The 13,292-nt window shown below is 44.7% G+C and overlaps 1 protein-coding gene across 4 annotated transcripts in view; it reads left to right on the forward strand.

The window, feature by feature from the left end:
* LOC115594597 (roundabout homolog 2-like) overlaps positions 1 to 13,292 on the forward strand; it is an 88,838-nt gene that overhangs the window by 56,836 nt on the left and 18,710 nt on the right. For all 4 annotated transcript variants that reach the window (XM_030438763.1, XM_030438765.1, XM_030438764.1 and 1 more), the window contains 7 exons: positions 477 to 648; positions 3,615 to 3,820; positions 6,467 to 6,548; positions 6,673 to 6,838; positions 7,334 to 7,500; positions 7,592 to 7,713; positions 9,818 to 10,049. In XM_030438763.1, the coding sequence (XP_030294623.1) occupies positions 477 to 648; positions 3,615 to 3,820; positions 6,467 to 6,548; positions 6,673 to 6,838; positions 7,334 to 7,500; positions 7,592 to 7,713; positions 9,818 to 10,049 (1,147 nt within the window). The remainder of the gene's footprint in view (positions 1 to 476; positions 649 to 3,614; positions 3,821 to 6,466; positions 6,549 to 6,672; positions 6,839 to 7,333; positions 7,501 to 7,591; positions 7,714 to 9,817; positions 10,050 to 13,292) is intronic.

The raw sequence follows: 13,292 nt of genomic DNA on the forward strand, positions 1-13,292 counted from the left end.
ATATGTCAGCGTATTTTGGGCAGATTTTTTAAAGTCATCTGGCCCATGATGTTAAGTTAAAATGCATAAAATACAATAAATTCTGGTTTCAATGACAATCGATGATTAATTTGGCAAAGCAATTACTTAAGTCCCCATGTGACAGGAAGCTAGAAATGAGTGTCATCTGCATAAAATGAAAATATGCACAGGTACAATGATAGGCAAAGTAATCTATTTAAAGCAGTGGAGAGGTTTGCGTGGGACACAATATCTAGTTTATGAGGTTTTATAAAGATGGTGTATCCTTTCCTCAAATACATTGTGAACAAAGAAGAAGGCCAGGGATTTCTCACATTCAGATGGAATATATGCCATCAATGAGAAAGAAAAAGCAGCTACTTATTTCAAGGACGTTCCAGCTCATACATTTTTGGCTTGCTGCAAGTATACCATCCGATTTTGTTCACATCACCTCCCACTTTCACTCCCTGTAGGATCTTCTGTTTCCCAGCCAGCCGACAAAAGGAGATAGCCGTGTTTCGGTGTCCGTGAACGGGGAGTTGACCATTTCATCTGTTCAGCGCTCCGATGCAGGGTATTATATCTGCCAGGCGCTCACTGTAGCAGGCAGCATCATGGCCAAGGCCCAGCTTGAGGTATCAGATGGTAAGGCAACACACAAACACACACACACACACACATACACACCGACTGACGGCAAATGATTATCGATACAGTGTTCTAACATAGCTACCTTTTTTTAGTTATTGCATTGAACAGCATCAACGTGCACCAACAACAATTCTGTATAAACACGTCCTACTTACCTTCTGTTGTTACACCCTGTTGGTGATAGTATGCATCAGGGAGTTAAATGCACAGTATTAGTGAACGCTCAAAACACTATTGCATGATTGCATGGCTCAATACACAGGTAATTTCACCTGAATGGAGCCATTACTTTTTTCCCCCACGTGGTATCACCCGGAGGGATTTTTCCAAATAGCTGGTTGGTGACAGACACACCACTGCTTTTCTGATGCAATGAAAAGTAAAAAGGGGAAAGTATACTTTTAACGCAGTGATGGCAGTCTGTACTTACAGCATATGCACAGTGAACTCCCTGTTGAACTTGATTTGAATATTTTTTGATGCAGAATACCCACATTTATATGATTATCCAACATATTTTTACTCAGATTCCTGAAGTCACATTGTTTGAGCAATGGTGTTCAAATAAGTGCTGCATCCTACAACATGCATTATGATTTTAGAGCTCTGTCTAAAGTATTCTGTGTGTGATTTAGTGCATTTTTACAGTAAGATTTGTCCAGACCTTATAAAATGTTGAATACCAGCATATCAAAGGTTGTTTTTCTGCCCCCGCTTGTATTGACAAAGATACATCTCTACAGTATGTTCTAAAAGCATGTCAACCACAATCATCCTTTTCATTATCACCTGACTGTGCTACGTCTGAATAATGTGAAAAGACTGAAATGATGTAAAATAAACCTCTCCTTGGTGGAGAGACACTTTACACTTTTCTGACAAAGCTTTAATGTCAGCATTAAGTGCCGAGCCGCTGCCAGCTGGGAGCTGTTTATGCCCCTCTCTCCATTTGTTTCTTGGCTTTTTCTCCCACACATTATTAAATTAACATCTGTTGAAGTGTTTTTCGGAGAGGAAATGACTCTTGTTCTGTCACTCAGAGGAGATGGATCAATATCCAAATGTTTGGTGCAGGGTAGGGGGGACGAGAGGAATGTGCTTGATTGATGGCTGTAAGCGAATAGTTGCCGTGATACCAGGTTAAAATTTGGAAGCCCCAGCAAATTATCTGAAGCTTCAGATATGGAGTAGTGCTCCAACCTTGACGTTGCCTTGGATGTGTGACTGACTGGTTTATTAATTATCCATTTGGACATGACACACTGTGTGTGCTGCGAGTTGGAAGTGATGCTGTGCTCGTGTAGAATAAGCAAGTTCAGCATACATCTGAGAGCTGCAGTCGCGCATTTTAATGAGCACACAACTGTGGAAGACTTTGTTTTAGCCTTTTTTTTCTGCTGAACATACTAATGGACAGTTGACATGCGGCAACTCTCTATAGAAGGTGAAACTGGGTCACAAACTGACTATAGCCACTGCCCTCCACACAGTTGTAAGCTACACTTTTTCTCAAAAAACACATTTCAAGCCTTCGGGGGTTGAGTGTCTGATACCAGATATATTTTGAGTGTAGTATCACTGCGCATATGTCTGACAGATTCCTACTGATACTGAGGATGCCTTGAGGTGAATTGTCTGAGTCCACACCAGAACCCTGAGAGTTTCAACTCTAGTTTTTTAGCAGCGGTAGAGGGGTATTTGTAGAAATTGATGCTCGGATTAGATACTCATCTAATAAACGTTTTAATAATCAGCATTCCCTTGGTGGCAGGCACACAGCTAATAATTAGGTCTCCCAGCATTTGTTTTATCTGCAAAACTTCTTGGAAATGATTCATTATATTTTGCAGCGTGAATAGCCGCTGGTTGCGATGAGTGATAAACAATCTTGAAAAGCAACTTTCGGAAATCTTTTCACAGCTAAATTAGGAACAGTGTTGTGATGTTGTTTGCTCTCTAATCACTCGGGTAATGATTGCTTGCTGAAAAGAAGAATATATGTTTTCCTGAAAATGCAATTTACGTCACCGAGTTCCACATGAAAGCCTGGTCAGCGAAGCCTTTATTTTGGCGTTCATAGCATTTTCTGTCTTCATATAATCGCAATCGACAATTCACCCCCCATAGTAACTGGCCGCATTACATGTGGTTCTTCTAACCATCCCTGCTCGCAGTTGTACCTGATTTCTCGGCTATTCTGCTTGAGTTGCCGTGTTCCTCATTGTGCTGAAGGAGGTGTGATGAAAGATAAGGCAGGGGGAACCAGCTGTAAACACTTGTGCGAATGGAGACAGACCTGATAACAGTGGAGAGCAGCGGTGAGGAAATTGGAAGCGGGGGGTAGTTACAAGGCCTCGAGAGCTTCAACACTGCAGAAATTACTGTTGCAGAGTGCAGAGGCTGTTTTCTGGATGATATAACATGCTTTAAAAAGCTTTAAAAGAGATGAATTGTTGTTCTGCTTGGCATGCTAATTCATAGTTTAGTTTCGTGTGTCTGTGCCGGGGAGGGGAAAGGGAGGCTGCATTCATGAGTCACAGTAGAAAGAGAGAGGACAGGCATGAATGTGTTGAGAGGTGTTATGAAGAAGGTATGGTAATTAGCACCATGGGTGAAGCATCGTTAATCCTCACCTAGTAATTAAAGCTCAAAGGTGTGATGCAGTGCCATGAGCGCACTGCCCTACTACGAAAAAAAGGCTCACAAAACAGTCACTTCCTCTCACAACAAACCCAACAGATTGAACCCTAACATCTTGGGTCTGCAACCACTAATGCAATTACTGCGATCACAAATTAACACCTTGTGATAAGGTCATGTCTTTATTTTTTCACAAATCACGCCGCATCAAACCAGTGAGAACAGCAACTCATTGTTCTACGCAGAGGCCGTGACATCCAAATTACAGTGCTACTATTGCGTTTGAATAGTAACACCTGTTCCTTGATTATTATCCTTAGCCCTGAAGGACCGCCCACCTCCCATCATCCGGCAGGGCCCGTCCAACCAAACGCAGGCGCTGGGAGGCGTCTCCCTACTGAGGTGTCAGGCGTCAGGGGACCCAGAGCCCACGGTCACCTGGAGAAAGAATGGGGTCAGTCTGCTCGGAAAGGACCCGCGGTTTTCCCTGCTGGAGCACGGCAGCCTTCAGATCCAGAATACCAGGGTGGGTGATCACAGAGTTATACAATGGAGTTAGCATTGTACCTGTAGCATTATATGGCATGGTGGCCTACTAGTTATATAGTGAATTTAAGGACAAGTCCAATAAATGCAATGTCTTGTTTTTGATAGCCTGGCATCACCGGAGTAGTTGGCAAATGTGTATAAGTCTGGCCTTCGCGAAGTATTTGATTTCCAAGGATGCCGAACAGAGTGCCTTAGGACACTTTGTATAGACCTACAACTAATCAGAGTAATGAACTGTGATCCAGTCAGGCCAATAAAACATGTGAGTTATTGTTGAGTCCAAGGGTTAGGATTCCTGTTGGGGTTAGGGTTGGTAAGGTAAGTTGGTCCAGTTTCAAGCAGAAAAAAATGGCAGCCTGATCACAAGAGATCTTGTGTTTCAGCTAAACAGTTCACAGGTTTTTACATATTAATTTCCGAAAACCTACAGGTGAGAAACAGGCAATGCAGTTACAGAATCTTCATTCATACGCCATTGGAAAGCCCAACACCCAATGAGAGCATGAACAATGTTCAAATGTGGACCAGTAATGTCAGCCATCATATTAAACCCGGCAATTATCAGATAAATGGTTGTGATTGGCCCAATACGGACCAGAATGGATGTAAATCTCACTGAATGGCATGAGGACCAGACGCATCTTCCAGAACAAATAAGCTTGGTGGAATCCTCCAAGGATCCCAAGCTGTACTCTTGTTGTCACTACAATGAAGTCCAATTGAGAAGGTCAGTTTGACAGATCCACTGGTTAAACCTGACTGTTTGCTGCCCTGTCAGAGTTTGTCCCAAGATCTCAAAAATGTACTTCCAGTCTTATTCTTACTGATGAAAATGATGGCCCAAACTACCAAAACCATGAAGTTAATAAGCCAGAATTATAAGTTAAGCTTAACTGATACTGAGCTTAAATGCGTGATAACAAGCATTCTGCTGAAGGACATAATCTTTAACCAAGACTCCCTGCTCTACCTGAAGTGTTACCGGCAATTGCAGCAATCAAGTTTCTTTTGGAATGGCTACATCAGGACCCGAGGATTCATTAATAAAAAACAAAGGATTGTTAATTGATCTTTAAGAGAGTGTTTTACCCCAGAATGGAAATAGTTGTTTTCCACTAAGCGCCATATCAGTTGAATCACCCTTCGATGTGTCCCTGAAAATTAATCAAACTGTGCACACATTTCACATTTTACTCTTACCTGCAGGTCTATACATAGATGCCGTGCAATGAACTTGTTCTTTTGCAGAGGGAAGGACTCCTACTGAAGTCTTGTTTGCACATCACATCCTTCTATTGCATGTTACAAACAATAGAGCGATTCTCTCATCCGCCATCTGATGTCAGCTGAGCGTAATTCAAATGGACAAGTGCAGTCAGGTTGCTTTTAAAAGATGAATAGAGCGTATTGATTTTTATAAGTTGTTAAACGCTGCTATTTTATTCGGATTCTCCTAGACTCAAGGACTACAAGGACAGGGACCTGTGAGAGGAGTCTTAACGGGGCTAATATAGTGGAGGAAGGGCAATATATGGTGTCCTGTCGCGGTGTCAAAGTGCTCTCTCCATGTCACTCTCACTTCTACTCTCTCTTGAGACTGAGAGCTAGCCATGAGTGGCTCCGGCATTGCCTGTATAAAATTGTGATATCACTTATTTCCCGTGTCAGCACTGATGATGATAATGTTGATGGCTCTGGGAATGGGGGGTGACTATTATTGGAGGAAATCAATTAAGAAAATTAATGTAAGCTCTTACTGGGCTCTTTTTTTTTCTTTTTTCATTGGCCGGTGTTAAAGTTTCCACTCATCCACTCTCCGGCTTTTCTCGAGCCAAATGCAGGCCAGTGGAGGTTAATGCATTTTTACTGTACTACTAGCTGTGAACCTCCTTCAAAAGCCCAGACTGACGTAAGAGCTTGTAGAAACCATCAGGGATCAGAGCTTCAAAGGCTATTGGATTCACTCTAACGCAGCAACACGGCACAGCCTGAGAGCTGTATCGTTTGCAATGAGCAGAGGAAAACTTTATAGGCATTAGGTTCTGAGTGTTGAACTTGGTTTCTCTTAAAACTATCAAATCAACCCAACTGTAAAAGGGTCCCATATTGTAGAAAGTGAGATTGCCACTCCTTTTTTTAAAATGATAAATTCCAGGTCCAGGATATGTATAGACACTGTGAGAGTATTAAAACTCTCAATCCATGGTGGGATGCACAAGTCCTGTTTTCAGAAAATCTTCCTTCAAACGGGCTGTCGGGACTTCCGCAAGGTCGTGATGGCACAACAATCCAGTGACCCCCAACACAGCCATGATTTAAGAAATACCAGAGCTGACACTGAGTGGACGGTACTTGCTCAGGCTAGTGTGAGCTGACCAATCAGAGCAGATTGGCCTTTTTAGGATTTGGAGGGGGGGGGGCCTTAAACAGACAGGTACTAAAACGGAGCATTCAGTCAAAGAGTGAATAGAAATGCTGGTTGGTAATGGATGGTATGAGCAAATCATGCATTTCACATTTTTGCAAAAATTAACTTGTGAACCTGAAACTGAGCATAATGTGGGACCTTTAAATGGGAGCTTGTCTGAACATTAAAGATAACACCATAATCTGTTTCCCTTAGCTCTCCGACTTGGGATTGTACACATGTGTCGCCACCAGCTCCAGTGGAGAAACATCCTGGAGTGCCTACTTGGACGTCAGAGGTCTGCCTCAATAGAAATAACTCTACTGAACTATGAAAAATGAACGCAATTCTATGCACATCAAGCATAACGTAGCTTTCTGCAGGTATTCATTTTGTGTCTCTACTTTTTCCTCCTCTGTCAGACTCCACTGACCTCATAGACTTCATGTCTCACAACGCAACTGCCCTCCCAGGGCCGCCCTCCAAGCCGGAGGTCACCGATGTTACCAAGAGCAGTATCTCGTTGTCATGGGAACCGGGGCCAGAGGCCGGCTCCACAGTGTCCTCCTATGTCATTGAGGCCTTCGGGTATGTCTGCGACCTATGGCCTCGAGCCACATTTAGTGACCCCGAACTTTTCATGGCAGTAACAGATGTGGGGTGTTTTTTTCTGTGGGCAATTCAATCAACCTAGAACAGTTTCAACCCAGAATATGCAGGATGGATTATCCCTTACAGTTTCACAATTCATTTTCCGAGAGTGACGAATGTTCTGCTGTTTAAATTTGAACGCTAATTATCTGGTTCACTTCAAGCAGGAGAATGATTGGCATGCAAGAATTAGCTTTTTGCTTCCCTTAACAAATACTTGACTAAAAGGACCGCAAAGACATGGATGATTGTTATTCTAATTATTCTTTTTAATGATGACAGGAAGTATTTCAAAAGACTTCACAAGCGAGCATGGCATGCCATCACTGTGTGACATGTCATTTTTGCTGTAGGAGCGTGCCTAGGTTATTATCTATAGAAGGAAAAAAGATTCTTCCTCATAAGTAGGATTTAATCACGCTCTTTCTACAGTCAGTCGGTGAGTAACAGCTGGCAGACGGTGGCAGACCATGTGAAGACCACCGAGTTCACAGTCAAGGACCTACGACCCAACACCGTCTACCTATTTATCATCAGGGCAGTCAATGCTCAAGGGCTCGGCGACCCCAGCCCCATGTCTGAGCCTGTCCGGACCCAAGGTACATAAATAAGAAAATTGATTGTAATGGCTTCTTAGTGAGTAGCGTCACCGTTCCACTCTACATGCCTGCATTTGCTTTCTCGCTGCAGACATCAGTCCCACGGCTCAGGGAGTGGACCATCGTCGCGTGCAGAAGGAGTTGGGCGACGTGGTGGTCAGCATGCATAACCCCGTGGTGCTCAGCTCCACTTCAGTGCAGGTCACGTGGACTGTGAGTACTCACGCCATTTGCAAAAATTGACAGCGGTTTATGGAAGCTGTGGTTCTTTTACCCTCAGAGCAGCGAACAACTCTCGAACAGCCGCGTTTAAGCTTGTTTGAGAACTTTATACTTGGCGCATCGCTACGGTTCGGATTTGCTGGCACACACGCCGAGTAAACACTGTGGGATTCATAGTCGGAACAGCCGGTGCTCCATCAATTTAGAATGGTTTGAGGTGATGCAGGAATCAAGACTAATGTTTCTATTCGGGACAAATATATCACCATTAGGAGGTACATGTGTCACTTCTGGAGGCAGTTTGCAGTCAGCCCTTTATCTGGGAAATGTTATTTCTGTCTGTTGGCAAGGTGTCCCTGTTGCCTGCTGCTGTAGGTTAATGACACACCTAGGATGGGCTTACACTAGTCTGTTATTTCATGCTCGTCGGTACGACAGCCGTGTACTGCAACGCTGCCTGCAGACTGACACGGCGACGGGATAAACTGGTTTGGGGTCGATCTGAATTTGACCGGGCCCCGTTCGGCAGAAAACACTCATTTATTACACGGTGTCAAGCAAAGGTTTCTGTATTAACGTTGTTTGTGTGCGCTGCTGGATTCGGTCCGGAGTCTTTGTCGCCCTGTGGGAACAGTTGGACCGGAGTAAATATTTCAGTAAACTTTAATTGGACAATCTGTTACTGGCTAATGTTAGGTGGGAACGCAGCCACAGACAGGTGTAACAATAACCCACATCCTAGATTTCATCTTCCACCCAAACATGGCAGTACTTGGAGTACTTTCCAATACATATTGATTCTGGATATTCGAAACGGTTTCAGGACTAATTTTCTGCACTATGCACTACAGGTGCCAGCTGCTCTTTCTCGCTCTCTCTTCATTTTGGGCAGCAAGTCGTCACGCGCGCTCTGGGTTTTCCGCCAGTGTATTGTAGGACCGGAGGCATGCTGAGCCGAAGTATCGTGGAGTCTTTTTGCAAATGAATTTTTAAGATGTTTTTCAAGCTGTGAGTCGTGTGCGTGACGTTACCGAGAGAGAGAGAGAGAGAGAAACGGAGAGTCAGTATCCCCAATAGCCGCCATATTTATCTATTCTATCTATATATCTTTATCAGAAGGTCGGCCTTGTGCATCTTGTGCTCATCAGGTCATCTGGTTGTCTTTTGACTAGTAGTTGTGAGTGATTGTTCTTTTTGCGCACATTTTTGGTTCAGTTATGGTGACAGACTCTCTCTCTCCGCCTCCCTCCGCTCGCGTTTTGAGAGTAATTTATTCGCCAGAAATGAGACAAAACAGGCAGTGAACAAAGTTAAAGATAGATAGATTTCTTGCTCCCTACCTGTCGATTAGAAAGGGGGCTCTGCGGAACTTCCGTGCTGTCCTGGAGGCCAGCCGTATGTTTATATCGGCGGCCTCCATTTCTAAACTGACAGTAGCTACTGCGATCGGAGAGAGGCGCTCCGTTTCACGTTACAGTAACTCCCGTGCAAGGTTTTCGCCACTCTGTACGAGTTTGACAGTCAGTCTCGATCAGTCCTGCAGCTCTCCTCTAAGAAGAAAGTGAACACAGAGGAGGGTAATTTATTTTGATGCGCGCCTTCAAACATGTGAATTTCTTTTTACAAGCAAGACAGGGAGAAGAAAGGGGATCCATCGTAACGTATTAGGACTGGTCTGATAATAAACAGCCACTTTTATATCACTTGTAAAAGCATTTTCTTGCTTCTGTCCTTGTTAACAAGCCATTGCTGTGAGTTGTACCTGTTACATATTTTACCGCGCGAAGAGCAAAAAATAAAAAAATCACGAGTATTTTGATCTCAGGACTCTGCTGAAAGTCTCTGACTCAGGATTGCTGTTCGGCGTTGGGAAACACACCGCAACACACTTAACGGCTTCTTGTTTCCCCGCTGCTAATTAAACTGTACAATTAACCAAGCGCGCATTGTCTCTGACAGAGGACGCAAACTGAATGCCGATCCAAAGAGCTCCAAAGCAGCTCAGGCACAGATGTATGAAGCCTCCCACATCATTACCGTGCAGCATGTCTTCATCCCACTCTCCCTCTCTCTCTCCGTCTCCCTCTTCTCGCAGGTGGAGAATCCATCCCAGTTTATTCAAGGCTACCGTGTCCTGTTCCGGCAGACGTCAGGTCTCCCCTCCCCGGGGCCGTGGCAGATACAGGACTTGAAGGTTGCCTCCGAGAGGGACGTAACTCTCTCCGGTCTCAAGAAAGGCATCGTCTATGAGATTAAAGTGCGGCCATACTTCAATGAGTTCCAGGGCGCGGACAGCGAGTCCATGACAGCGCGCACCATGGAAGAAGGTAAGCGACAAATGAATTCCCATTTCCCGACCCCCCCCCCCCCCCAAAAAAAAAATCCATTTCTCAGCTGACTTTATGTTGCAAGAAATGTAAGATTCGGTTACTTATGCATGAGCGGACGCTCTTGTGTAAATGATTCTACCCACTTTTATATTTAGTTGCCGCTAGTAATGGCTTCATGGCTAGATAGTAATGGATAATGGCATTTCAAGTACAGCCACCCACACAGGCGCACTGCTGCAGTGCCATGTCCCCTGTGTGTGAAAACAGGTCTCCCAGACAGCGCAGTGGGGGTCTTTGACAAGCCAGTGCCTCTGTGGGGTTCGGTGGGTAAAGGGGGAGGGCAGGAACTGTCTCTTTTGACATAAGCTCAACTCTCTCCCTGCTCCTCTGCGGACCCCTGCTGCCATGTCTCCGTCAGACACCAAGCAGACCTGCGTGATATGATTTGCCTTAACCAACACACACACACACACACACACACACACACTCACACCGACAGTCTAAATCGCCAATGAAACTCATTGGCGATAACACTTGTCCCCTCTGCCGCGCAGTCCGATTGCTAACGTTGGCCGAATGTGGTTTTACCTTGAAATTTGGCTCGATATCCCTCCAGATCTTTTCTATAGTTTGTCATCATTTGAAGAAGTGTTGAAATGATACCAAACTGTCAGGTTCCCCGCGTTTATATGTCTTCAAACCCTGGCACACGGTAGCATAGTATTATCCCATCCTTTGAGCTTCCCACCCCGAGCCGGAGATCAGAGGAAAGCGGCCGCCCTGTAGATAAGGTCCGGATGACGGTCGCAGCTGCATCTGCGTAACAACTGAGCAAATTCCCTCCACAGATGGGGAACACGTGTTGAGGTCGAAAGCTCAGAAAAAGCTGGAATTGAGATTGTTTTTGTCAGACTTGTATTTCCAGTGGAGAGAACCAAAATTGCATGCTTGCACTAAAATAAAAAGTTGTGTTTTTTTTCGCCCGCTGATTGGGCCAACTTCTTCATGTAGTTGCATTCAACTGCTGCATCAGCTGGACTGTGTTGAACACGGCCTCTGCTGAGAGCGAGCCATGCTGGGGGGTCATTAATGCATCTTCCTCCCAGTAGGAAGATTTGGACTCTGAACAGGCTGTGAAACAGGGGACGGAGCCGGTGGAGGAACAGAGGAAACTCACCTCACCGTAGCCCAATTAAAACGGCCACACAGGATTGCCAGAGGTCTTTGCGGACCGGTGCGCAGCCTCTAGTTACTTGGATCCTGGAAACGAGGCATCATGGACGGGGGAAAAAATTGGCTTGATCTGCAGATACTCTGGAGCCCCGAAATGTGCTGATGTGCGGAATTACAAGAGAAAACATTGGATATCCGTCAAAGGCAGGTTTGGAAGGTGCCCCTAGCAGAGGGCGTCTTTGGGGCCTCGGAGGTCGAAGAGGCCGACGTGTCCGACTGCATACGGGGGCAAATTGCGTGTTAAGATTAATGATCCTCGCAACCCCCCGCGCCGGGCCGTCGCTGAGAGCGATGTGGCCAGGGGCGGTGGGGCTGTTTGACTTCACCGTCATCACTGACATCCATAGGATCCTGAGGCTTTCCAGTAGTGCTCGTGGCAAATCAAAGGAAATGCTACGGAGTGCCAGAGTGCCCGGCCAGATATAGCCGTTAAGATGATATACTGATATTATGAGACGAGAGCGGGAGGGTCAGTGAGGAGACAAGACAAGGCCATCCTGTGCAGAACAGAGCGCCCTGATGATCCTGCCAGACATACATTTACCTTACACGACTGTCACATACAGACTGGTACGTTGACATGAAAATGTTTACCAATTCATGAATGAATTAGCTTAATCGATGCACTCATTTGCATTGCAGGTTACGTCTACCACTCTATTCCCTGTATATTGGGGACATTAAGCAGCTTAAGTGCCTTTTTTTTTAATTGCACAGCTGTGAGTAAAAAAAGAAAAAACGAAAGAAAAAAAACAAAAACGTTCCCTCAGTCGCTGGGAGCATTAATTGCTCAAAATTACTCTCCAGCTACCGTGTTCATCAGCCTGAATATCAGTATTAGTCACATTATTGAGAGCGCGCACTTTGACCTTTTTCTGCTGTTGTGGCCATTTATTGCAATGTTATCCTGAGTCATTACTGGTATCGCAGCCATTATTCATCCTCTGGGATTGCTCTTGTACATGCGGAAATTGCAGAACTACACTTAATGGTTCCTGTCTTCTCCCGATGTAAACCTCTGACTGACTGGGCAAGCTCCATCAGTTTGCTGAAACAGCACCAGTCAGAATGGCATTTGGAAACGCGGGAGCTCGCGCGGCCGATATTGCTTTCACAATAGCTCGCGATAAAAAAACAACGCGTATTTATAGTTATATTTAAATCTCCTCTTTTCCATCGAGATTTCTGTCGGTCTCCTCTCCCGTTTTTTTGCCGTCGTCCTATTTTTCTTTATTGTTCATTCCACTCATATACACGAAACACTGTGTAACAGTTGCTGATATTCTATGCGTACAGCTGTCTATCGGGAATTGCATGAAGCAGCTATGAAGTGTATGTAGTTCAATGTAGTACATTCCCAGCTTTCTTGCTGTTTGCAGCGGCGAGCACTATTCACGACTCAGTGTTTTGACAAAAGGAACACAAAAACCTTTGAAATAATCACAAAAATGCAATTTAACCCCAAGTGATTATGAGATTTAACTGCCAGTACTTGGAATTAGTTTGTGGTTTGTTGAAAGCTATTTGAAAAAAAAGCCTGTAGACATCTCGCTTCTGGCCCGAGCCCGCAAACTGTGGTGACAATCCAGCTGTCTAGCTTTGCCACAATTGAACATTTTGTCATTTCAAGCCGTAGTTTATTATTCTGTGTCCATGTGCTAGTGCAAAAGTCCAACATCTGGCTACTGCAGCTCGGCCGCCGAACTGTCCATGCGCTATTTTTTTCCTCAGGAAATCGAATCAAAAAGACAAATGCTAGATAAACTGTTCCTGGCTGAGGTTCCGTTAACTCGAGAACGCTCCAACATGGGTGGAAGCCCACTGGATGTTTTTTTGTTTGTTTGTTTTTTTTCCTTCGACAGATTTATGACGATGATTTAATTTTGTGGAATTTGGACGACACAATAAATGATGGATTGCTCGAAACTATGAGCCAGGGAGCCACAAAGACGGCGCTTGTTTTTTTCAGAATGTTGATTGAAAATCCCAGATGAAATAGGGTTGACT

Source organism: Sparus aurata, chromosome 13, assembly GCF_900880675.1.
Source record: "Sparus aurata chromosome 13, fSpaAur1.1, whole genome shotgun sequence".
NCBI lineage: Eukaryota > Metazoa > Chordata > Actinopteri > Spariformes > Sparidae > Sparus > Sparus aurata.